The sequence below is a fragment of the Mustelus asterias genome, unplaced genomic scaffold, assembly GCF_964213995.1.
Source record: "Mustelus asterias unplaced genomic scaffold, sMusAst1.hap1.1 HAP1_SCAFFOLD_42, whole genome shotgun sequence".
Classification (NCBI taxonomy): Eukaryota; Metazoa; Chordata; class Chondrichthyes; order Carcharhiniformes; family Triakidae; genus Mustelus; species Mustelus asterias.
In genome coordinates this window covers 1579823-1604003 of record NW_027590119.1, presented here as the reverse complement: position 1 = coordinate 1604003, position 24181 = coordinate 1579823, and the positions used below count along the sequence as shown (strand labels likewise).

Sequence of the window (24181 nt, the reverse complement as noted above, 5' to 3'; positions counted from 1 at the left end):
AGGTTTATTTGGCAGCAAATGCCATTTGCTTTCAGAGCACTACTCCTTCATCAGATGGAGTGGAAATGTGCTCTCAAACAGTGCACAGAGAGACAAAATCAAGTTACAGAATACTGATTAGAATGCGAATCTCTACAGCCAACCAGGTCTTAAAGATACAGACAATGTGAGTGGAGGGAGCATTAAGCACAGGTTAAAGAGATGTGTATTGTCTCCAGACAGGACAGCCAGTGAGATTCTGCAAGTCCAGGAGGCAAGCTGTGAGACACTGAGGGGTTAACAGTTCCAGACCTCAGCTCATCCAGAGTTGATGGGATCCACAGGACTCTGTAATTAAAGTATAAAAGTGTAGCTTTACACCGGCCTCGGGTCATGTGATGTATTTCACTTGTCAAATAAGGATGCAGTTACAGACAAAGCCAGTTACATGATACTAACGTATTACAATTCAGCAGAATATCACATCAGGTTAATTGATTAATAAGCTTCAATTACTTGATCATTACACATAACTAAGCTACAAACTATTAAATATGACCATTCCGACAGTCAAACAGTCCAGTCAAGCAACAGGCTGACACAGTCATACTTTGAATCATATCTTACTGCCAATGTCTCACACGATCAAGGAGCAGGATTCGGCTATTTGGTCCCTTGAGTCTGCTCCACCATTTAATCAGATCAGGGCTGATCTGATAGTAACCTCAAATCTGCATCCTGCCTACCCCCAATAATCTATCACCCACTTGCTTGCCAAGAATCTATCTACATCTGCCTTAAAAATATTCAAAGACTCTGCTTCCACCGTCTTTTCAGAAGAGTGTTCCAGAGGTTCACGACCCTCTGAAAGAAAATATTTCACCTCATCTCCGTTTTAAATGTGCGAACCCTTATTTTTAAACAGGGACCTCTCGCTCTCGATTCTCACACAAAAGGAAACATCCTCTCCACATCAACCTGTCAAGACCCTTCAGGATCTTCTATGTTTCGATCAAATTTATCTTACTCTTCTAAACTCCAGCAGACACAAACCTAGCCTGTCCAAGCTTTACCCATAATCCACACATTTCTGACATTAGTCTGGTCAATCGACTGCTTCCAATGTATTTACATCCTTGCTTAAACAAGATGACCAATACTGTACACCGTACTCCAGATGTGGTCTCACTGGTGCTCTGGATAACTGAAGCATAACCTCCATATTTATGTAATCAATTCCCCTCACAAATGATAGCTTTCCTAATTACTTGCTTTACCTGCTGACAAGCTTTTTGTGATTCATGCAAAGAACAAAGAACAGGGACAGGCCCTTCGGCCAACGCTGATCACATTGTCCTCTCGAGACCAACCGCTTATATCCCTCTATTCCCCATCTGTTCATGTGTCTACCCAGATAAGTCTTAAATGTCACTAACGTATCTGCCTCAACCACCTCACTTGGCAGTGCATTCCAGGCCCCCACCACCCTCTGTGTAAAAAGACTTCCCCGCACATCTCCACTGAACCTTTCCCCCTTATCTTGAACTTGTGCTGCCTTGTAATTGTCATTTCTGCCCTGGCAAAAAGGTCCCAACTGTTCACCCTATCCACACCCCTCATAATTTTATCAACGTCTATCAGGTCGCGCCTCAGCCTCCATCTTTCCAGGGAGAACAATCCCAGGTTATTCAATCTCCAGAACACCCAGATCCCTCTGCATCTCAGAGCTCTACAATCTCTCACCATTTAGATAATCTGCTTCCCTTTTATCCTTCCTGCCAAAATGTGCTGTCCTACCAGCAGTTCAGACCTGAGTAGAGGGAGCAGCACAGAGGTGTACAGTGCAAGTGAGTCATCCTGGGAGTCCTCAACTTGAAATCCTTTTTTATTAATTCGTGGGAAATGGGCATTGCTGGATGGCCAGCATTTATGGTCCAGTCCTTGTTGCCCTTGAGCTGAGTGACTTGCGAGGCCATTTCAGAGGGAGTCACATGTAGGCCAGACAGGGTAAGGAGAGCAGATTTCCTTCCCTAAAGGGCATTAGTGAACCAGATGGGTTTTTTACGATAATCAACAATGGTTTTATGGTCATCAGTAAATTCTTAATTCCAGATTTTTTATTGAATTCAAATTCCACCAACTGATGTGGCAGGATTCGAAACCCGGTCCCCAAATCATTAGCTGAGTTTCTGGATTAATAGTTCAGCAATAATACCACCAAGTCATCACCTCCCCTAGTTCAACATGGAGTGTAGGAGAACAAGTCAGGAGCAGCACTGGGCACCCTAAAACTGAGATTCCAACCTGGTTACTCTGTAACATGGGACTATAAGCACGCTGAACAGCAGAGGCAGCATGTTCCAGGCAGGGCCAAGCGATCCCACAAACAACGGATCAGATCAAAGCTGCAGTCCCCCCACATCCAGTCGTGAATGGTGGGGGACAATTAAACAAATCACAGAGAGAGAAAGCTCCACAAATATCACCATCCTCAATGATTGGGGCAACAGTGGATCAGTGCAAACAACTGTGATTTATCTTTTGTGATCGCGGATGTGTTACTGATACCTTCCCTGGGCTCCGATGCCAGGAAAGACACTCTGGAAGGTATGGGGAGCTGGGACTTGTCCATGAGAGTAACTGAAGGTATGAGAACTGAAATAATATAGAGTTAGAAAGGAGAAAAGGCCACAAAAATGCAACAAGACATTGATTAATCTGTTCTTATCCTGGAGAAATGAAGATGCCGGCTTTGTGTCTTAAACAATATTAGTTCAGTTGACATTTATCCAGAGTATTAAACTTCAGCCCAGTTATAGCGATCACTAACATTAGCAAAAACAAACTCCAACTGTCAGAATGAACACGGTTCAGTCCTGGATGTGATTGACAGCCGCAATAACAACAGAATCCAACCCCTCCAGACATTTGTCAATTTCGAAGATGGGTTGACTGAGTGAATTCCATCTCACACTCAGAGAAGGTGAACGGTCTCTCTCCATTGTGAGTGTGTTGGTGTCTCAGCAGGTGGGATGAGTGAGAAAATCCCTTCCCGCACTCAGAGCAAGTGAACGGTTTCTCCCCGGTGTGAATGTGCTGGTGTGTTTGCAGGTTGGATGAGCGAGTGAATCCCTTTCCACAGTCAGAGCAGGTGAACGGTCTCTCCCCGGAGTGAACTTGCTGGTGTCTCAGCAGAACACTTGAGGTCTTAAAGCTCTTCTCACATTCAGAACATTTGAAAGGTTTCTTATCCGAGTGAACAAGTTGGTGTGATCTGAGGCTGGTTAAATAAATGAATCCTTTTCCACACAAGGAGCAGGTGAACGACCTCTCCCCGGTGTGAACTCGCTGGTGTTTCTGGAGGCTGGATAACAGAGTGAATCCCTTCCCACACACCGTACATCTGAATGGCCGCTCCTCATTGTGAACTCGCTGGTGTATCAGCAGATCACTTGTGGTTTTATAACTCTTCTCACATTCAGTACATTTGAAAGGTCTGTTATCAGTGTGAACCAGTCGGTGTGTAGCGAGGTGGGATGATCGTGTGAATCCCTTCCCACACACAGAGCAGGTGAACGGCCTTTCCCCAGTATGAGTGCGTTTGTGTTCAATGAGATTCTGTGATCGCTTAAATAACTTCCCACAGTAAGAGCAGCAGAACTGTTTCTCGGTGTGAATAGATTGGTGCGTGACCAGGTCCTCAGGGCTTTTAGAGCTGTGATCACCGTCAGCATGGTTAAAAAGCCTCTCTTCAATGTGAACTTGCTGGTGGGTCAGCAGGTGGGATGACTGAATGAATCCTTTCCCGCACACGGAGCAGGTGAATGGTCTCTCCCCAGTGTGACTGCGCCGATGCATTTCCAGCAGCGATGGGTAACTGAATCCCTTCCCACAGTCCCCACATTTCCATGGTTTCTCCATGGTGCAGGTGTTCTTGTCTGTTCAAGCCTTGTCCACACACATGTGTATTGCTTCTAAGTAAGGCTATTAAGGGTTATGGGACAAGGCAGAAAATTTGATTGTCATATCAGATCAGCCGTGATCTCATTGAATGGAGGAGCAGACTCGATGAGTCCAATGGCCTAATTCTGATCCTAATTCTTATGATCTTATGGTTCTCTGCTGTGAATGGTGTGATGTTTTTTTCAGGCTGTGTAACTGGTTAAAGCTCTTTCCAGTCCGTTCACTCTCACTCAGGTGTGTGTCTCGGTGCTTTTCCAGTCACACTGATGTTTGAAATTGTTCCCCACCGCCAGAACAGACAAACATTTCTCCTTCCACATTTAAAGGTCGATGATATTCAGGTTCTGATGAATTGAGTGACTCTGTCAGCTCTTGATGTGATGTTTGGTTTTCATTTCCCATCTGCAATTCATCGCCCTTGTGGACCTTGTAAAAGACATTGACAGAGTCAGTATCGCTGTCAGCACAGGACAGAAAATCACAACAAACAATTCTAGTTTCCATGGAATATTATTTCAAATCTTGTTTCCCCAAATCTTGTGGTCCAATCGAACTTCCATCTGAACTAAACCAGAACTTTGTTTCCAGTGTTTGTGAGACACTCTGTACCCTGAGTTGTGGAAGATATCGAGTGTTTCAGTCGACACTGTCTGCTCCCTCTCCAGGACCACACGAGCATGGACAAGAAAGTTAAAGTTTATTTTTATTAGTCACAAGTAAAGCTGACAGTAACACTGTAATGAAGTTACTGTGAAACCACAGAAGAAGGGCCCACAGCCAAGTTACCCTCTGCTGAACTACAAATTACTGTTTTAACCAGCCCCAAGAACAGGTCCAGGAAAAGATCCTCTGCCCTCCCCAGTCTCCTCCACACTGGGCAGCCAACGAACAGGAGCGTGGGGCAGAACAGAATTGTAACTAAAAGTGGAGAAGCAGCTCCTTCAGGGGTTGCAATCTCTCACACTGAATACGTACATGGCTCATGGATTTCTCAAGGCTGCAAATTAACTTAAAGAGGAGAAAAAACAGTGATAAACACAAAGGCAGGTTGTGAAATTGAGCTGAATGAATCTGGTAATTTGTGGAGCCGGCATAAGGAAGAAGTGACTCTGGAAGCTGCTGGATTGTGATTAAAAACCCAAATGGTTTGTTAATGTCCTTCAATGCAGGAAACCTGCCACCCAGTCCAGATATACACAAGAATTCAGCCTCAATGGGAGGAGAAAGATGAAGATGAAACAGGGAGGGAATGAACGGTGAGGACTTTATACATCTACATCTGGACAAGAACTTTGACAGAACCTGCCAAACCACAACCTTCACCAACTCAAAGGATGCAGGAAAACTATCACCTCCAAATGTCGTTTTCAATCTGAAACCAACTTGTAATCCTGAGGTAACCTGCATCCCCCTGCATTTAAGGGGCAATTTAGCATAGCCAATCCACCTAACCTGTACACCTTTGGGGTGTGGGAGGAAACCAGAGCACCTGAAGGAAACTCATGCAGTCACAGAGAGAACGTGCAAACTCCACACAGTCACCCAAAGCTGGAATCAAACCTGGGTCCCTGGTGCTGTGAGACAGGAGTGCTGACCACTGTGCCACCCTGTGCCACCGTACCGTGTTGCTCGGAAATAAGTTTTAGGATTTTGGCTGAGTGATTATGAAGGCAGAGCAGTAAACTACCAAGTCAAAATAGTGCGTGATTCTGAAGAGTAAATGCAGGTAGTGGGGTTTCTATGCATAAACTGCCCTTATCCATGTTGGAGAAGGTGCTGTCAAAGGAGGTTTAGCCAATTGCTGGTAATTCTAGTTATGTACATGTTCCGGTTACTTGTGAACTCGCTGGTGCCTTAGCAGTGTGGATGTACGACTGAATCACTTCCCAATGAAAAATTTGAAATTCTTCTAAATGTAAATTCAATGAAAATCCCCGACAGAACTACTTTTTCCTTACTTGAAACACAGCTTTAAATGGTCCATTTGTTTCTTGACTCGGTTGTGTGAGCAACGCCTTCAACTAAACAAAATCGAAACACTGCAGCTGCTGGAAATCTGAAATGAAAAGAGAAAACGTTGTAAATACTCATCAGGTTAGACAGCACCTATGGAGACAGAAGCAGAGTTAATGTTTGCAGTCACTGACGCTCCTCTAATGAAACACATACTAATAGCTGCTGTTTTATGGGGCCGTGAATCCCACAATCCCCTGTGCCCCAGAAACAGCTCTATCCATCACACACATTTCCCATTATGACACTTCTATGTCAAAAGGGCAAGCTGTTTAAAAGTCATCAAGTTCCATTTTTGCGCGTTGATGTTCATTAAAGATACAGATCGACTTCCCCCTTATTATGTTATTATGTATCAATTTCAGATATTTTGGTCGGGAATTTCCATTCCCTTACTTTTTGGTGGATAATGAATGCCTTGAGTACTTAGGTTACAGTATAATTTGATTCCTAATGACTGCACCACTATCCCTAATTTTCACATCGCAGCAGGAAAAGTTCACGTTAACAAATGAGGAGTCTCGATGGCGTGCGCTTTACCCACCATTCCTCGCGGTAGTGAATGTCCCCTATCCACAGCACGGGAGAGAGCTGCGCATCCGCAGTCAGGCAGTGTGTGGCGCATGCGCAGCGTGAATGATGGCAATGGGGAGAGACATTCCTTCGTCTCAGCAGCAACCGGTAAGGATGCGGATACATGGAGGGAGGATTGGAACCGGCAGATGGACGGAGAGGGTTTCTAAATATCTGGTGAAGGTCTCAAACCTCTAATAGTAATCCGCAGGTCCCGTGTTTGCAGCTTTGGATCTTTTTCCCGAGACGAGGCTCAGGTTAACAGCCCCCATCTTGATTCAGCAGGGAGCTCACAGGGAGCGCATGCGCTGGTGCCTTGATGACGCAACAATAAGGGGGTGGGGCTTCAGCGTTTTATGGTCCCAACCGGGTCCTAGTGACCGGATCGCACAGCAGATTGAGCAACAGGTTTTAAACAGCTTCACCCGCTCCAGGGAAAATTGGAGTATGGAAGTAAGCTGGCAGGGAACATAAAAACTGACTGTAAAAGTTTCTATAGATATGTAAAGAGAAGAAGATTGACAAAAACGAATGTTAGAAATGGGAGAATTCATAACGGGGAATAAAGAAATGGCTGAGGGATTAAATTGGTACTTTGCTTCAGGCTTCACAAAGGAAGACATGAATAATGTACCAGAAGTGCTGAAAGAAACATGTTTTAGTGAGGGGGCTGAAGGAAATCAGCATCTGTCGAGAAATGGCTTTGGGGAAATTGATGGGATTGAAGGTGGATAAATCTCCAGGTCCAGATAATCTTCATCCCAGAGTACTTAAGGAAGTGGTCCTGGAAATAGTGGTTATTTTCCAAAATTCTTTGGAATCGGTAATAGTTCCTACAGATTGGAGGGTAGCTAATGTAAACCCACTGTTCAAAAAGTGAGGGAGAGAGAAAACAGGGAACTATAGACCAGTGAGCCTAACATTGGTACTGGGGAAGTTGCTGGTGTCTATTATCAAGGATTTCACAACTCGGCATTTGGAAGGCAGTGGTATAATCAGACAAAGACAGCATGGATTTACAAAAGGGAAATCATGCTTGACGAATCTATTGGAATTTTGTAAGGATGTAAGGAGTAGAGTTGACCGAGGAGAACCAGTGGATGTGGTTTATTTAGACTTTCAGAAGGCTTTCGACAAGGTCTCACATAACAGACTGCTATGTAACGTTAAAGGACATGGTATTGCAGGGAATGTCTTGAGATGGATAGAAAGCTGGTTCGCAGATAAGAAGCGAAGCATTGGCATAAATGAGTCTTTTTCTGATTGGCAGTCAGTGATTAGTGGGGTTTGGCAGGGATCTGTGCTAGGACCCCAACTCTTCAAATTATATATTAATGATTTGGAAGAGGGAACTGAATGTATTATCTCCAAATTTGCAGATAATACAAAGTTGGGTGGGAGGGTGAACTGTGAGGAGGCTGCAGAGGTGCTTTAGCGTGATTGGGACTGGCTGAGTGTGTGGGCATCAGCATTGCAGATGCAGTATAGTGATGATAAATGTGAGATTATCCACTTTGGCAGCAATAATAGGAAGACAGATTATTACTTGAATAGGTGTAAATTGAGGGAGGTGTATACTCAACAAGATGTTTGATTCCTCGTGCATCAGTCGCTGAAAGTAAGCGTGCAGGTACAGTAGGCAGTAAAGAAGGCAAATGATATGTAGGCCTTCATAGCGAGAGGATTTGAGTATAGGGATAGGGATGTTTTGCTGCAGTTCTATAGGGCGTTGGTGAGGCCACACCTGGAGTATTGTGTACAGTTTTGGTGTCCTTATCTGAGGAAGGATGTCCTTGTTATAGAGGGAGTACAGCGAAGGTTTACCAGGCTGATTCCTGGGATGGCAAGTCTGTCACATGAGGAGAAACTAAATTGGTTAAGATTATATTCACTAGAGTTTGGAAGAGTGGGATCTCATAGAAACTTATAAAATTGTAACAGGGTTAGACAGGGTAGATTCAGAAAGAATGTTCCCAGTGGTGGGGGGAGTCCAGAACATGGGGTCATAGTTTGAGGATAAGGGGTAAACCTTTTAGAACTGAGGTGAGGAGAAATTTCTTCACCCAGAGCGTGATGAATGTGTGGAATTCACTGCCTCAGAATATAGATCAAGGAATATGGGGGAACGGGAGTGGGGTGGGGGGGTGGGGATTAGGATATTGAATTTGATGATCAACCATGACCATAATGAATGGCAGAGCAAGCTCGAAGGGCTGAATGACCTACTCCCACTTCTAGATTCTATGTTTCAGTGAGAGAAGTTGCCTGAAGCGGTGGCAAAATATTTGGTTACACTTCAGGCTCCTCATGTTTACATAGAAACATACGAGAAAATAGAAGTGGGGAGGAGGCCACTCGGCCCTTCGAGCTTGCTCCACCGTTCATTATGGTCACGGCTGATCATCAAATTCAATATCGTAATCCCGCCTCCCCCCACCCCCATCCCCCGTATCCCTTGATCCCCAAGAAATGTATCTAATTCCTTATTGAAATCAGGCTCTACTTCTACGTTTGAGGAAGGGACTTCCAAAGATTCAAGACTCTCTGAGTGAAAAAAATCTTCTCAGCTCTGTCTTCAATGGGCAGCACTGTTTGTTAAACAGTGACCCCCAGATTCTCCCATAAGAGTAAACATCCTCTCCACATCCAAGATCTTTCAGAATCTTGAAGGTTTAAATTAAGTTGCCTCTTACTCTTTTAAAGTCGAGCAGAAGCTAAACTTGAGCAGAGACAGTCTCTGGTGTTGTTATATGGGACAGATTTACTTCTGGTCCTGTAATAAATGCATTTATTATTTCCAGTCTTGTAATATAGTCCTGTAGCTACGTTATATATTTCCAGTCATAGAGTCATTCCAGCACAGAAGGAGTCCATTGGATAACTCGAGTCCATACCGACTCTCACAGTAATTTCATAGTTTTTCATGATTTTCACAGTGACTTCATTGCAGTGTTAATGTCAGCATCCTTGTGACACTAATTAATAAATTATCAAAAATAAACTATAAACTGTCTGTCGAGCAATTCTGTCCGTCTGGAGTGGGTCCCATTCTGTAACCCTGCAGCACCCATCCAATCTCATTTAGAAATTATTGATCATCTCTGCTTGACTACCCCCACAGGCAGCAAGTTCAAGATCATCATCAATCGCAACGCCCTGTATCTTAACCAACTGGAGCCATCCGATCCATTAAATATATTTTTAGTTCAATCATAGCTGAGGTGTTTGTATCATCGAGAGTCACAGGTGAGGTGCCTGAAGACTGGAGGGTGGCAAATGTTGTGCCTTTGTTTAAAAAGGGCTGCAGGGAAAAGCCTGGGAACTGCAGGCCGGTGAGCCTCACATCTGTGGTGGGTAAATTGTTGGAAGGTGTTTTGAGAGACAGGATCTACAGGCATTTAGAGACGCAAGTACTGATTAGGGACAGTCAGCATGGTTTTGTGAGTGGAAAATCATGTCTCACAAATTTGATTGAGTTTTTTGAAGGGGTAACCAAGAAGGTAGATGAGGGCAGTGCAGTTGATGTTGTCTACATGGACTTTAACAAGGCCTTTGACAAGGTACTGCCTGGTAGGTTGTTGCATAAGGTTAATTCTTACGGGACCCAGGGTGAGGTAGCTAAATGGATACAAAATTGGCTTCTTGACAGAAGCCAGAGGGTGGTTGTAGAGGGTTGACCAGCGGTGTGCCTCAGGAATCCGTGCTGGGTCCACTGTTATTTGTCATTTATATTAATGATTTGGATGAGAATATAGGAGGCATGGTTAGTAAGTTTGCAGATGACACAAAGATTGGTGGCATAGTGGACAGTGAAGAAGGTTATCTCAGATTGCAATGGGATCTTGATTTATTGGGCCAGTGGGCTGACGAATGGCAGATGGAGTTTAATATAGATAAAGGCAAGGTGATGCATTTTGGTAGATTGAACCAGGGCAGGACTTACTCAGTTAATGGTAGGGCGTTGGGGAGAGTTACAGAACAAAGAGATCTCGGGGTACAGGTTCATAGCTCCTTGAAAGTGGAGTCACAGGTGGACAGAGTGGTGAAGAAGGCATTCGGCATGCTTGGTTTCATTGGTCAGGACAATGAATACGGGAGTTGGGATGTCTTGTTGAAGTTGCACAAGATATTGGTAAAGCCACACTTGGAATACTGTGTACAGTTCTGGTCACCCTATTATAGAAAGGATATTATTAAACTTGAAAGAGTGTAGAAAATACTTACTAGGATGCTACCCAGACTTGGTGGTTTGAATTATAAGGAGAGGCTGGATAGACTGAAACTTTTTTCTCTGGAGCGTAGGAGGCTGACGGGTGATCTTATAAAGGTCTATAAAACAATGAGGGACATAGATCAGCTAGCTCGTAAATATCTTTTCCCAAAGGCAGGGGAGTCTAAAACTAGAGGGCATAGGTTTAAGGGGAGGAAGGAGAGATACAAAAGGGTCCAGAGGGGCAACTTTTTCACACAGGGTGGTGAGTGTCTGGAACAAGCTGCCAGAGATAGTAGTAGAGGCGGGTACAATTTTGTCTTTTAAAAAGCATTTCGACAGTGACATGGGTAAGATGGGTATAGAGGGATATGGGCCAAATGCGGGCAATTGGGATTAGCTTAGGGGTTTAAAAAAAAAGGTGGCATGGACAAGTTCGGCCAAAGAGCCTGTTTCCTCTATGACTCTACAAAGACATATATCTGTCTGGCCGCCTGCATGGAGATTTCCAGCTGTGTGTCCAGGACAGGAAGCAGTGAGCATGGATCTGCCAATCAGCCTCAATCAGCACCTTCAGCAGAATTGGGAGGGTGAATATTAGATACAGCAGAGTGAGAATGGAGGGAGAGTGTGTGGGATGGAGAGTCACAGCTTTTGGGGAATGAGAGAGGAAAGAATGTTCCATAGAAACTAGAATTGTCTGTTCTGAATTTCTATCCTGTATTGACTGTGATGACTTTTGTAAACTCCTTTTACAGGATATCTAGAAGGTGAGGATTTACAGACAAAAATCTCAGACCAAATGTCACATCAACATCTGACAGAGTCACTCAATTCAACGGGACCTGAATATCATTGGCCTTTGAATCCAGAAGGAGAAATGTTTTTCTGTTCTGTCTGCTTCAGGAGATTTTAAACATCAGTGTGACTGGAAAGCACCGAATCTGACACACACCCGGGTGAGAGTGTTCCAGTGCATTGCGTGTGGAAAACGCTTCAGTTGCACAGCCTGAAAATATATCGCAGCATTCACAGCGGGAAGAGACTGTACCCGTGTTCTGTGTATGGATGAGGTTTCAACTGATTGTCCGACCTGGAGAGTCACAAGGACGCCTGCACCATGGAAAAACAGTGGAAATGTGGGGACTGTGGGAAGGGATTTAGATACCCTTCTCACCTGGAAACTCATCGACGCAGTCACACTGGGGAGAGACCGTTCACCTGTTCTCAGTGTGGGAATGGATTCAGTCGATTATCCACCCTGCAGACACACCAGAGAGTTCACAATGAGGAAAGGCCATTCATCTGCTTTCATTGTGGGAAGAGATTCACTCAGTCATCCGCCCTGCAGACACACCAGCGAGTTCACAATGAGGAGAGACCATTCATCTGCTCTCAGTGCGAGAAGGGATTCAGTCAGTCATCCAGCCTGCGGACACACCAGCGAGTTCACACTAGGGAGAGGCCGTTTATCTGCTCTCAGTGTGGGAATGGGTTCACTCAGTTATCCCATCTGAAGACACACCAACGGTTTCACACTGGGGAGAGGCCGTTCACCTGCCCTCAGTGCGAGAAGGGATTTGCTCAGTTATCCACTCTTCAGACACACCAGCGAGTTCACACCAAGGAGAGACCATTCACCTGCTCTCAGTGTGGGAAAGGATTCACTCAGTTATCCAACCTGCGGAGACACCAGCGAGTTCACATGTGATTCCAGGGATTGAATTCTGCTGTTATTGTTTCTGCTCTCAATTACATCCAGGACTGCATTTTGTTCATTCTCACAGTTGGTCACTGGGGAGGGTCGGAGGGTTTCTTTCTGCTGGACTGGCCGGACTCACCACTTTGCCTCCAGTGGCTGATAATCTTTTAACCTTGTTGCGAATATCTGGCTTTGGATTTCTCAAGGATCACAGAGTGAAAGGGTGTTTGGAAGTTTAAAGATATTTTGTTCGCAATTATGTTTGGAAGGCTCGCAAAGCATGCAGAGGGAGTAGTGAGCATGAGGAACTGAAAGAGATTAGTATTCGTGAAAAAGTAGCACTGGAGAAATTAATGGGGTTGGAAGTGAATAAATCCCCAAAAAGCTGCTGATCTACATCCCAGAGTGTTGGAAGAGGTGGCTGTGGAGATAGTGGATACATTGGTGGTCATCTTTCCAAATTCTATAGATTGTGGAATGGTTGCTGCAGATTGGAAGGTGGTAAATGAAACCCCACTGTTTAAGGAGGGAGAGAGAAAACGGGGAACCACAGACCCATCAGCCTGACATCAGCCGGAGGGAAAATGCTACAATCTATTGTACAGGATGTGATAACAGATGAATATGCACATTCAGAACAGGGGTACGTCCCTCGAGCCTGCTCCACCATTCAATACGTGCACAGCTGATCTGATTGTAACCTCAGCTTCACATTCCCACCGACCCCCCCATAACCTTTCGCTCCCTTGCTTATTAAGAATCTATCCAGCTCTGCCTTCAAAAGATTCAGAGACTCTGCGTCCACTGCCCTTTGAGAAAGAGAGTTCCAGACATTCAGACCCTCTGAGAGGAAGAGGTTCTCCTGTTATTTGTTTTTATCAAGCCGCCTCTTACTCTTCTAAACTCCAGTAGATACAAGTCTAGCCTGTCCAATCATTCCTCATTAGACAAACCAGCCATTTCAGGTATTAGTCCAGTAAACCTTCTCTGAGCTGTTTCCAATGTGTTTACATCTTTCCTAAATGAGAGCCATACTGTACACAGTACTCCAGATGGTTTCACCAATATCCTGTATATTGGTGAAACCAATCTGGGGGCGGGGGGGGGGGGGAGAATGAATGGGACAAGGTAAGATTTAGGAAAGGGGAGGAAAAGGTAAGGGAAGGGGAATAAATTAGGGGGAAAGAGTGGGAGGGGGGAAGAAAAATGAAGAAACACAATAAAGAAAGAAAAAGAAATTAAAGAAATAAAAATACATATTTTTGTCGTCTCCTTATGTCATCTTCACAACTTTCCCACCTATCTTTATGCCATTAGCCAAATTAGCAACCACCCACTCAGTCCTTTCACCGAAGTCTAAGGGCTAAAAGGAGTCACGAGAAAGCATTGGGCAGCAGGATTAAGGAAAATCCCAAGGCTTTTTATACATATATAAAGAGCAACAGGGAGAGGGTTGGCCCACTCAAGGACAGTCGAGGGAATCTATGCGCGGAGCCAGAGGAAATGGCGATGTATTAAATGAGTACTTTGCGTCCGTATTCACCAAAGAGAAGGACTTGGTGGATGATGAGTCTGGGAAAGGATGTGTGGATAGTTTGAGTCATGTTGAGATCAAAAAGGAGGAGGTATTGGGGTTCTTGAGAAACATTAAGTTACTCAAGTCCCCAGGGCCTAAAGGGATATACCCCAGAATACTGAGAGAGGCAAGGGAGGAAATTGCTGGGGCCTTGAGAGAAATCTTTGTATCCTCACTGGCTGCAGGGGAGGTTCCAGAGGATTGGAGAATAGCCAATGTTGTTCCTTTGTTTAAGAAGGGTAGCAAGAATAATCCAGGTAATTACAGGTCGGTGAGCCATACATCAGTGGTAGGGAAATTATTGGAGAGGGTTCTTCGAGACAGGATTTATTCTCATTTGGAAATAAGTGGACGTATTAGCAAGAGGCAACATGGCTTTGTGAAGGGGAGGTCGTGTCTCAGTAACTTGATCGAGTTTTTCAAGGAAGTGATGAAGATGATTGATGAGGGCAGGGCAATGAATGTTGTCCACATGGACTTCAGTAAGGGTCCCTCATGGCAGACTGGTGCAGAAGGTGAAGTTGCATGGGATCAGAGGTGAGCTGGCAAGGTGGACACAAAACTGGCTCGGTCATGGAAGACAGTGGGTAGCAGTGGAAGGGTGCATTTCTGAATGGAGGGCTGTGACAAGTGGTGTTCCTCAGGGATCAGTGCTGGGACCTTTGCTGTTTGTAATATATATAAATAATTTGGAGGAAAATGTAACTGGTTTCATTAGTAAGTTTGTGGACGACACAAATGTTGGTGGATTTGCGGATAGTGATGAGGACCATCAGAGGATACAGCAGGATATAGATCGGTTGGAGACTTGGGCGGAGAGATGGCAGATGGAGTTTAATCTGGACAAATGTGAGGTCATGCATTTTGGAAGGTCTAATACAGATAGGAAATATACAGTAAATGGCAGAACCCTTAAGAGTATTGATAGGCAGAGGGATCTGGGTGTACAGGTACACAGGTTACTGAAAGTGACAACGCAGGTGGAGAAGGTAGTCAAGGAGGCATACGGCATGCTTGCCTTCATTGGCTGGGGTATTGAGTTTAAAAATTGGCAAGTCATGTTGCAGCTTTATAGAACCTTAGTTTGACCGCACTTGGAATATAGTGTTCAATTCTGGTCACCATACTACCAGAAGGATGTGGAAGCTTTGGAGAAGGTACAGAAAAGATGACCAGGATGTTGCTTTGCATGGAGAGCATTAGCTATGAGGAGAGGTTGGAGAAACTTAGTTTGTTCTCACTGGAACGACAGAGGTTGAGGGGCAACCTGATAGAAGTCTACAAGATTGTGAGAGTGGATAGTCAGAAGCTTTTTCCCAGGGTGGAAGGGCCAATTACTAGGGGGCATAGGTTTAAGGAGTGAGGGACAAGGTTTAAAGGAGATGGATGAGGCAGGTCTTTTTACACAGAGGGTGGTGAGTGCCTGGAACTCGCTGCCGACGGAGGTAGTGGAAGCAGATACAATAGTGACTTTTAAGGGGTGTCTTGACAAATACACGAATAGGATGTGAATGGAGAGATATGGTCCCTGGAAGGGTAGGGGTTTTAGTTAAGTCGGGCAGCATGGTCAGTGCAGGCTTGGAGGGCCGAAGGGCCTGTTCCTGTGATGTAATTTTCTTTGTTCTTTGTAAGTCGTCTATATCAACTATAAAACATTGGAGCCCCAGCACTGTAGTCTTTGACAAGAGCACTCATTACATCTTGACAACCAGATAACGACCTACATATGTCGAGTGTTTCCTGCTACCTAGCCAATCTTCTATTCACGCCAATATGTTATCCCCACAGCATGAACTTTTATTTGTTGCAATTACCTTTGATGTGGCACCTTATCAAATGCCTCCTGGAAATCTAAGTACATTAAAATGTACTTTAGGGAAGGAAATCTCCCATACTTACCGAGCCTGATTCTCAACTGTGCTCCAAGGGCACCTGGGGATGGGCAATAAATGCTGGCCAGGCAGCGACGCCCATGTCCCACGAATGGATAACAATGTGTGGAATGTACAGACTGGGGGCACAATGGGTGGGGGCGGGGCTCGCGGGTCCACGCGCCTGAACCCGGAAACGTCACTGTGGAGCAGAGTGATTGCTATTGGGTGATTGAGGCAGGGCTCCATTGTGCCGTCACAATGACTCAGAGGGGCGCTCCCAGCACACACTGTCCCATTGACAGCAATATCACTGGTTACAGAAGCAGCACACTGCGGATTGGACACCAGCTCAGCGCGGCGGGCGGTCAAAGCCCCGCCCACCCCCACGTGGGCTCGGGTTCCGCCCCCTCATTGTCCACATGGCAGATTGACCAATGGCAACGCCTGGAGGACCGGATGAACGCTGGTCCACCAGCCAATCAGAGTCTGGGCCTTGTGTCAATGGCTGCGCGGAGCTTCCATTGTCTGTCTAACAAAGCTGCTGCTCTCTGTCTGAAGGAAGATTGAGCTTCAGACAGACTCAAACCTCCTGTCTCCAACACCTGTGAGTAAAACACTTTCTTTTCTCCCCCTTTCCATTTCTTTTCTCATTCTGGAGGAAATTGGGGACTTGCAGCAACTGAAGGGAAAGGAAGTGAATCCAGGGAGGCTGCAGACTCTGGAAAGATTGGCCCAGGTCTGTCTGTCTCTCTTTTTTAAAGATATTGACATCCTTTCCTCCCTCAGCTTGACTCATTTATTTGTCTGGACAAAGCATGGTCTCTTTCCTGATGTTCACAATTAAAAGGATGTTTTCTCTAGGAGATGGCTGACATTTAAGGGCACAGTAAATTAATATTGTGCACATGAATGACCGAGACATGTCAGACTTATGATCAATAGAATCATAGAGTAATCAAATCCTACAGTGCAGAAGGAGGCCATTCGGCCCATCGAATCTGCACTGACCACAATCCATAGAGGTTTACAGCACGGAAACAGGCCCTTCGGCTCAACTTGACCATACTGCCCTTTTTTTAAAAACCCCTAAGCTAGTCCCAATTGCCTGCATTTGGCCCACATCCCTCGATACCCATTGTAACCATGTAACTGTCTAAATGCTTTTTAAAAGACAGAATTATACCTGCCTCTACTACTACCTCTGGCAGCTTGTTCCAGATACTCATTATCCTCTGTGTGAAAAAATTGCCCCTCTGGACCCTTTTGTACCTCTCCCTTCTCACCTTAAACCTATGCTCTCCAGTTTTAGACTCCCCTACATTTGGGAAAGATATTGAGTATCTAGCTGAGCTATGCCCCTCATTATTTTGTAGACCTCTATAAGATCACCCCTCAGCCTTCTACACTCCAGAGAAAAAAGTCCCAGTCTATCCAGCCTTTCCTTATAACTCAAACCATCAAGTCCCGGTAGCATCCTAGTAATTTTTTTCTGCACTCTTTCTAGTTTAATATCCTTTCTATAATAGGGTGACCAGAACTGCACACAGTATGCCAAGTGTGGCCTTACCAATGTCTTGTACAACTTCAACAAGACGTCCCAGCTTCTGCATTCAATGTTCTGACCGTTGAAACCAAGCATGCTGAATGCCTTCTTCACCACTCTGTCCACCTGTGTCTCCACTTTCAAGAAGCTATGAACCTGTACCCCTCGATCTCTTTGTTCTGTAACTCTCTCCAATACCCTACCATTAACTGAGTAAGTCCTGCCCTGGTTCAATCTACCAAAATGCATCACCTCGCATTTACCTAAATTAAACTCCATCTGCCATTCGTCAGCCCACTGGTCCAATTGATCAAGATCCCATTGCAATCCGAGATAACCTTCTTCACTGTCCACTATGCTACCAATCTTGGTGTCATCTGCAAACTTACTAACCATGCCTCCTATATTCTCATCCAAATCATTAATATAAATGACAAATAACAGTGGACCCAGCACTGATCACTGAGGCACACCGCTGGTCACAGGCCTCCAGTTTGAAAAACAACCCTCTACAACCACCTTCCGGCTTCTGTCATCAAGCCAATTTTGTATCCATTTAGCTACCTCAGCCTGGATCCCGTGAGATTTAAACTTATGCACCAACCTACCATGCGGTACCTTGTCAAAGGCCTTGCTAAAGTCCATGTAGACAACATCAACTGCACTGCCCTCATCTACCTTCTTGGTCCTTCAAAAAACTCAATCAAATTTGTGAGACATGATTTTCCACTCACAAAGCCATGCTGACTGTCCCTAATCAGTCCTTGCGTCTCTAAATGCCTGTAGATCCTGTCTCTCAAAATATCTTCCAACAACTTACCCACCACAGATGTGAGGCTCGCTGGCCTGTGGTTCCCAGGCTTTTCCCTGCAGCCCTTTTTAAACAAAGGCACAACATTTGCCACTCTCCAATCTTCAGGCACCTCACCTGTGACTATCGATGATTCAAATATCTCTGCTCGGGGACCTGCAATTTCCTCCCTAGCCTCCCACAATGTCCTGGGATACACTTCATCTGGTCCCGGGGATTTATCTGCCTTGGCCCTATCCTCTTAACTCCAACTAGCATTTACCCTGCTAGCCCTCCAACACTAAGGGGCAATTTAGAATCCACCTAACCTGCACATGTTTGGGAGGAAACCGAAGAACGCAGAGGAAACCCACGCAGACATGAGGAGAACGTGCAGACTCCACACAAACAGTGACCTAAACCGGGAATTGAACCCATGTCCCTGGCGCTGTGAGGCAGCAGTGCTAACCACTGTGTCACTTTGCTGCCCTCTAATTTCACAGATATCACCAAAATTGATGATGTGATAAATAGTGAGGAGCAAAGCCTTAGATTACAGGAGGATGTAGACGGGCTGGTTAGATGGACAGAGCAATGGCAAATTGAATTTAACCCTGGAATGTATGAGGTAGTTCATTTATAGAGAACTAACAAGACAAGGGAATATACACTGAATGGTCGGATGGTAGAAGTACAGAGGACCAGACTTTGGGGTGCATGTCCATAGGACCCTGAAGGGGCCAGGACTGGTAGATGAAATGGTTAAGAAGGAATATGGGATACTTTCCATTCTTAGCTGAATATAAGAACAAGGAGGTTATGATGGAGTTGTGCAAAATGCACACAGCTAGAGTTCTGTGTGCAAATCTGGTCACTACACAAGAGGAAGGATGAGATTGAATGAGAGAAGGTGTGGAGCAGATTCGCCAGGAGTGTTTGCCTTGGCTGGAGTGTTTCAGGTATGAGGAGAAGATGGTCAGGCTGGAGTTGTTCTCCCTGGAGCAGAGAAGACTCAGGAAGGGATTTGATTGAGGTGTCCAAAATTATCAAGGCCGTAGATAGGAAGGAACTTCTCCCTTAGCAAACGGGTCCATAACCAGGGGGCAAAGATTTAAGGTAAGGGGCAGAAAATACAGAGGGGATTTGAGGAAAAACATTTTCACCGAGAGGGTGGTGGGGATCTGGATCTCTCTGCCTGAAAGGTTGGTAGAGGCGACAACCTTCACAATATTTAAGAAGCATTTAGATGAGTAATTGAAACGTGATCGCACACCAGGCTATGGAGTAAGTGCTGGAAAATGGGATTGGAATAGACAGGTGCTTAATAGGCGGCACAGACAAGATGGGCCAAAGGGCCACTTGCTATGCTGTAAAATTGTATGACTTCATCAAGACAGAGATGTGTCTGGTGTTCTTATATGGCACAGATTAGATAGATTATTCATGGCTTTGTAATAAAGTACATTCTGATTATTTCTAGTCATGGTCAGTACAGCACAGGAGTCCATTCAGCAACTTGAGTCCTTGCTGACTGTCTGTCGAGTAATTCTGTCAGTCTGGAATGGCTTCTGTAACCTGGCAGCACCCATCCAATCTCATCTCAAAATTATTGATCATCTCTGCTTGACTCCCCTCATAGGCAGCAAGTTCAAGACCATGATCAATCACAACCCCCTGTATCTTAACCAACTGAAGGAATCCTAGACATTAAACACATTGTTAGTCCAGTCAGATAGACATATATCTGTCTGGCAGCCTGCATGGAGATTTCCAGCCCTCTGTGTCCAGGACAGGAAGCAGTGAGCATGGATCTGTCAATCAGCCTCAATCAGCACCTTCAGGAGAATCGGGAGGGTGAATATTAGATACAGCAGAGTGAGAATGGAGGGAGAGTGTGTGGGATGGAGATTCACAACTTTGGGAATGAGAGAGAAAATAATGTTCTGTTCTGAATTTCTATCCTGCACCGACAGTGATGACTTTGTAAACTCCTTTTACAGGATATCAGAAGGTGAGGATTTACAGACAGAAATCTCAAACCAAACCATCAACATCTGACAGAGTAACTCAATCATCAGGACCTGAATATCATTGGCCTTTGAATCTAGAAGGAGAAAGGTTTCTCTATTCTGTCTGCTTCATAAATGTTTAAACATCAGTGTGACTGGGATAGCACCGAACAACACACACACACCCAAGTGAGAGTGTTCCAGTGCACTGAGTGTGGAAAGAGCTTTAACCAGTTACACAGCCTGAAAATTCATCGCAGCATTCACAGCGGGGAGAGACTGTACCCGTGTTCTGTGTGAGATTTAAGTGATTGTTTAACCTGGAGAGTTACAAGGACACCCGCATCATGGGGAGACTGTGGAAATGTGAGGACTGTGGGAAGAGATACAGAATTCCATCTGAGCTGCAAATTCATGAATGCAGTTACAAGGCGGGGACACCATTCACCTGCTCTGACTGTGGGAAGGGATTCACTCTGTTATCCAGCTTGCAGAGACACCAGCAAGTTCACGCTGGGGGGACACCATTCACCTGCCCTGACTGTGGGAAGGGATTCACTCTGTCATCCAGTCTGCAGAGACACCAGCGAGTTCACACTGGGGAGAGACCGTTCACCTGCTCTGACTGTGGGAAGGGATTCACTCAGTTATTCCAGCTGCTGAGTCACAAAGTCACTCACAGCCAGAAGAGACCCTTTAAATGCTCTGACTGTGGGAGCGGATTCAAAAGCTCTCGGGCACTGATTTCCCACCAGCGCATTCACACTGGGGAGAGACCGTTCAGCTGCTCTCACTGCACAAAGAGATTTAGAACATCATCCAACCTGCGCGTACACCAGCGAGTTCACACTGGGGAGAGACCGTTCCTTTGTTCTGAGTGTGGGATGGGATTCGCTCAGTTATCCACTTTGCTGAGACACCAGCGAGTTCATACCAGGGAGAAGCCGTTCACATGCTCAGTGTGTGGGAACAGCTATGTTCACTTATCCAGCCTGCTGAACCACAAGGTCACTCACAGCAATGAGAGATCCTTTAAATGCTCTGACTGTGGAAGCGGATTCCAAAGCTCTCAGGAACTGGTGTCCCACCAGCGCATTCACACTGAGGAGAGACCGTTCAGCTGCTCTCACTGCACAAAGAGGTTTAGATCATCATCCACCCTGCGGACACACCAGCGAGTTCACACTGGGGAGTGGCCGTTCACCTGCTCTCAGTGTGGGAAGGGGTTCACTCAGTCATCCCACCTGCTGAAACACCAGCGAGTTCACACTGGAGAGAGACCATTCACCTGCTCGGTGTGTGGGAAGGGATTTGCTCAGTTATCCAACTTGCTGAGGCACAATCTCACTCACACTAGTGAGAAACCCTTTAAATGCTCTGACTGTGGGAGCGGCTTCAAAAGCTCTCGAGAACTGAAGTCCCACCAGCGCATTCACACTGAGGAGAGACCGTTCAGCTGCTCTCACTGCACAAAGAAGTTTAAATTGTCATCCGGCCTGCGGGCACACCAGCGAGTTCACACCGGGGAGAAGCCATTCACCTGCACCGTGTGTGGGAAGGGATTCACTCAGTTCTCCAGCCTGCAGACACACCAGCGAATTCACTCTGGGGAGAGACCATTCACCTGCTCCATGTGTGGGAAGGGATTCACTCCGTCATCCCACCTGCTGAGACACCAGCGAATTCACAAGTGATGACGGGGGTTGGATTCTGCTGTTATTGCTGCTGTTAATCACATCCAGGACTGAACCATGTTCATTCTGACAGTAGGTGAAATGGGAGGGTAGGAGGGTTTCTTTCTGCTGGACAGGCCGGTCTCATGACTTTGCTTCCAGTGGGCTGATGCTCTTTGAGCCTGGGAGAGCACATTTCCAATGAAATGCTCCACAAAGGCTGATGAAAGACATATAATTTATCCTGGATGTAAATAGTTTTTCCCACCACTACAGACAGATCTAAAATAAATAAACTTGTCTCTGTTCCATTGAGTCAACAGCACAGGGCCGGGCCAGTTGTGTAACTAAGTCTGCACGCTAGATTTTAGTGAAACCCAACCATTTTCAATTTAATTCCAGTTACATTGACAGCAATGAAAGGTCAAAATGTCATTTTGTTCTCGCACAGAGATAAGAAGCCGTTTAATGTTCAGTATAATCACTCACATGTATTCATGAAGGGTTATTACATCAATAGGAATCAGCCAGAAACAGGTAACTGACCAAATAGTGAACCTCAGTTAAGTTTCAATTGAAGGATGAGTTATTAATAATCAGCAGTTAATGAGAAGTCACTTTAGGATATTTCTGTATTTCTCCATCAGCTTTTCTTATGAGGACATGAAGGTGGTGTCAGAGCTGGGAAAGAAATGGGATCAGCCTTGGACTCTCTCCCTATCAGGAACACACACACTGTCCTTGACTGTTGAGTCTGTCTGAATGAATGGGATTCCTGTAAAGACATCAAGATAACAGACAGAGCTGAAAGGAAGGCACTGTCCTAAGTTGAAGACCAGTGATTAACTGGAAGCAATGGAGTTGACTTGATTGACAAATTATAGACCTCTTGGCTGTTTCCAACTACTTGCCTCAGGTGGGCTCACAACATCTTTTGGGTGTAAAAAGAGGGGTTTCCGGGATCCACCTTTGCGAACATCGAGTGTGGGAGAAGCGGTTTGGATCTTCAGGGATAGTCGAGCTTCCTCCTTTCAGCATGAAGGTTGTTTCCAATAAAGCTCAGGGGCAGATGAGTAATTAGTCCTGGCACTGGTTCAGTGATGGGTTCCCTGCCAGTCGAAACCCCAGGAAGGTGCCATCCGTGCTTTTGGGAGGCAGTGACTGTTTCTCTGTCAGCCCCAGGAGTTCACATTGTCATCCACTTCTCTTGGATTGATCACTGATTTGAAAGTGTGGAGTTGGTAGAGTTTCACTGATGAGTAAACTTTACCTTTTATCCCACCTCTGTTAGTTAGGTGATAAAGAACAAAGAAAATTACAGCACAGTAACAGGCCCTTCAGCCCTCCAAGCCTGCAACGACCATGCTGCCCATCTGAACTAAAACCCCCTGCCCTTTCTGGGACCATATCCCTCTATTCCGATCCTATTCATATATTTGTCAAGACACCCCTTCGAAGTCACTATCGTATCTGCTTCCACTACCTCTCCCGGGAGGGCGAGATCCTAAACGTTGCATATAAACAATAAACTTTGATAGTACTGACTGATTTGATATCTGAGTCTTTGCTTGATGGTTGAATCGGTGCAGACTCAATGGGCTGAATGGCCTCCTTCCGCATTGGAGGAATTCTATGATTCTCAATGGAGATCACAAACACTGACAATACTCCCAGTGTGGTATAATCGCGCTTCTCATCAAGTTGAACATAACCTCCCTGCTGTTCAATTCTGTTCCTCGAGAATGGAACCCTATATATGGGCCCCAGACTTTAGGAAAGATGTGAAATTCTTAGAGAGGGTGCAGAGATTTACAAGAATGGCACCTCGCAACATTTAAAAAGTACCTGGATCAGCACTTGGCAAGTCAGAACATTTAAGGCTATGGGCCAGGTGCTGGTAAATGGGATTAGGTGGGAGCTCAGGTGTTTCTTGTGTGTAGGTGCAGATTCAATGGGCTGAAGGGCCTCTCCTGCACTGTACGATTTTATGATGAAGCAATTCAGTTAGTTGGAGAGACTGGAGCAGCTGAAATTTCTCTCTTTAAATTAGTCAGACGTTCGGGTCTAGAATGGGGCCATTCGGTCCACTGATTCAATGCTGGCCCTTTGCATATAAAACCCTTGCCCCGTTCTATTTATTGACAGATCCATGCTCACTGCTTCCTGTCCTGGACACAGAGAGCTGGAAATCTCCATGCAGGCTGCCAGACAGATATATGTCTATCTGACTGGACTAACAATGTGTGGAATGTACAGACTGGGGGAACAATGGGTGG

At 45.4% G+C, this 24181-nt stretch overlaps 1 protein-coding gene across 1 annotated transcript in view; it reads right to left on the bottom strand.

Moving 5' to 3' along the window:
* Positions 1 to 1762: 1762 nt before the first annotated feature.
* Positions 1763 to 24181, bottom strand: part of LOC144482761 (uncharacterized) — a 38978-nt gene continuing 16559 nt past the window's right edge. Inside the window, exons 4-6 of the mRNA XM_078201601.1 lie at positions 11561 to 11567; positions 3725 to 3894; positions 1763 to 3475 (exon numbers count right to left, since the gene is read on the bottom strand). Coding sequence (XP_078057727.1) covers positions 2911 to 3475; positions 3725 to 3894; positions 11561 to 11567 — 742 coding nt within the window. The 3' untranslated portion in view covers positions 1763 to 2910. The remainder of the gene's footprint in view (positions 3476 to 3724; positions 3895 to 11560; positions 11568 to 24181) is intronic.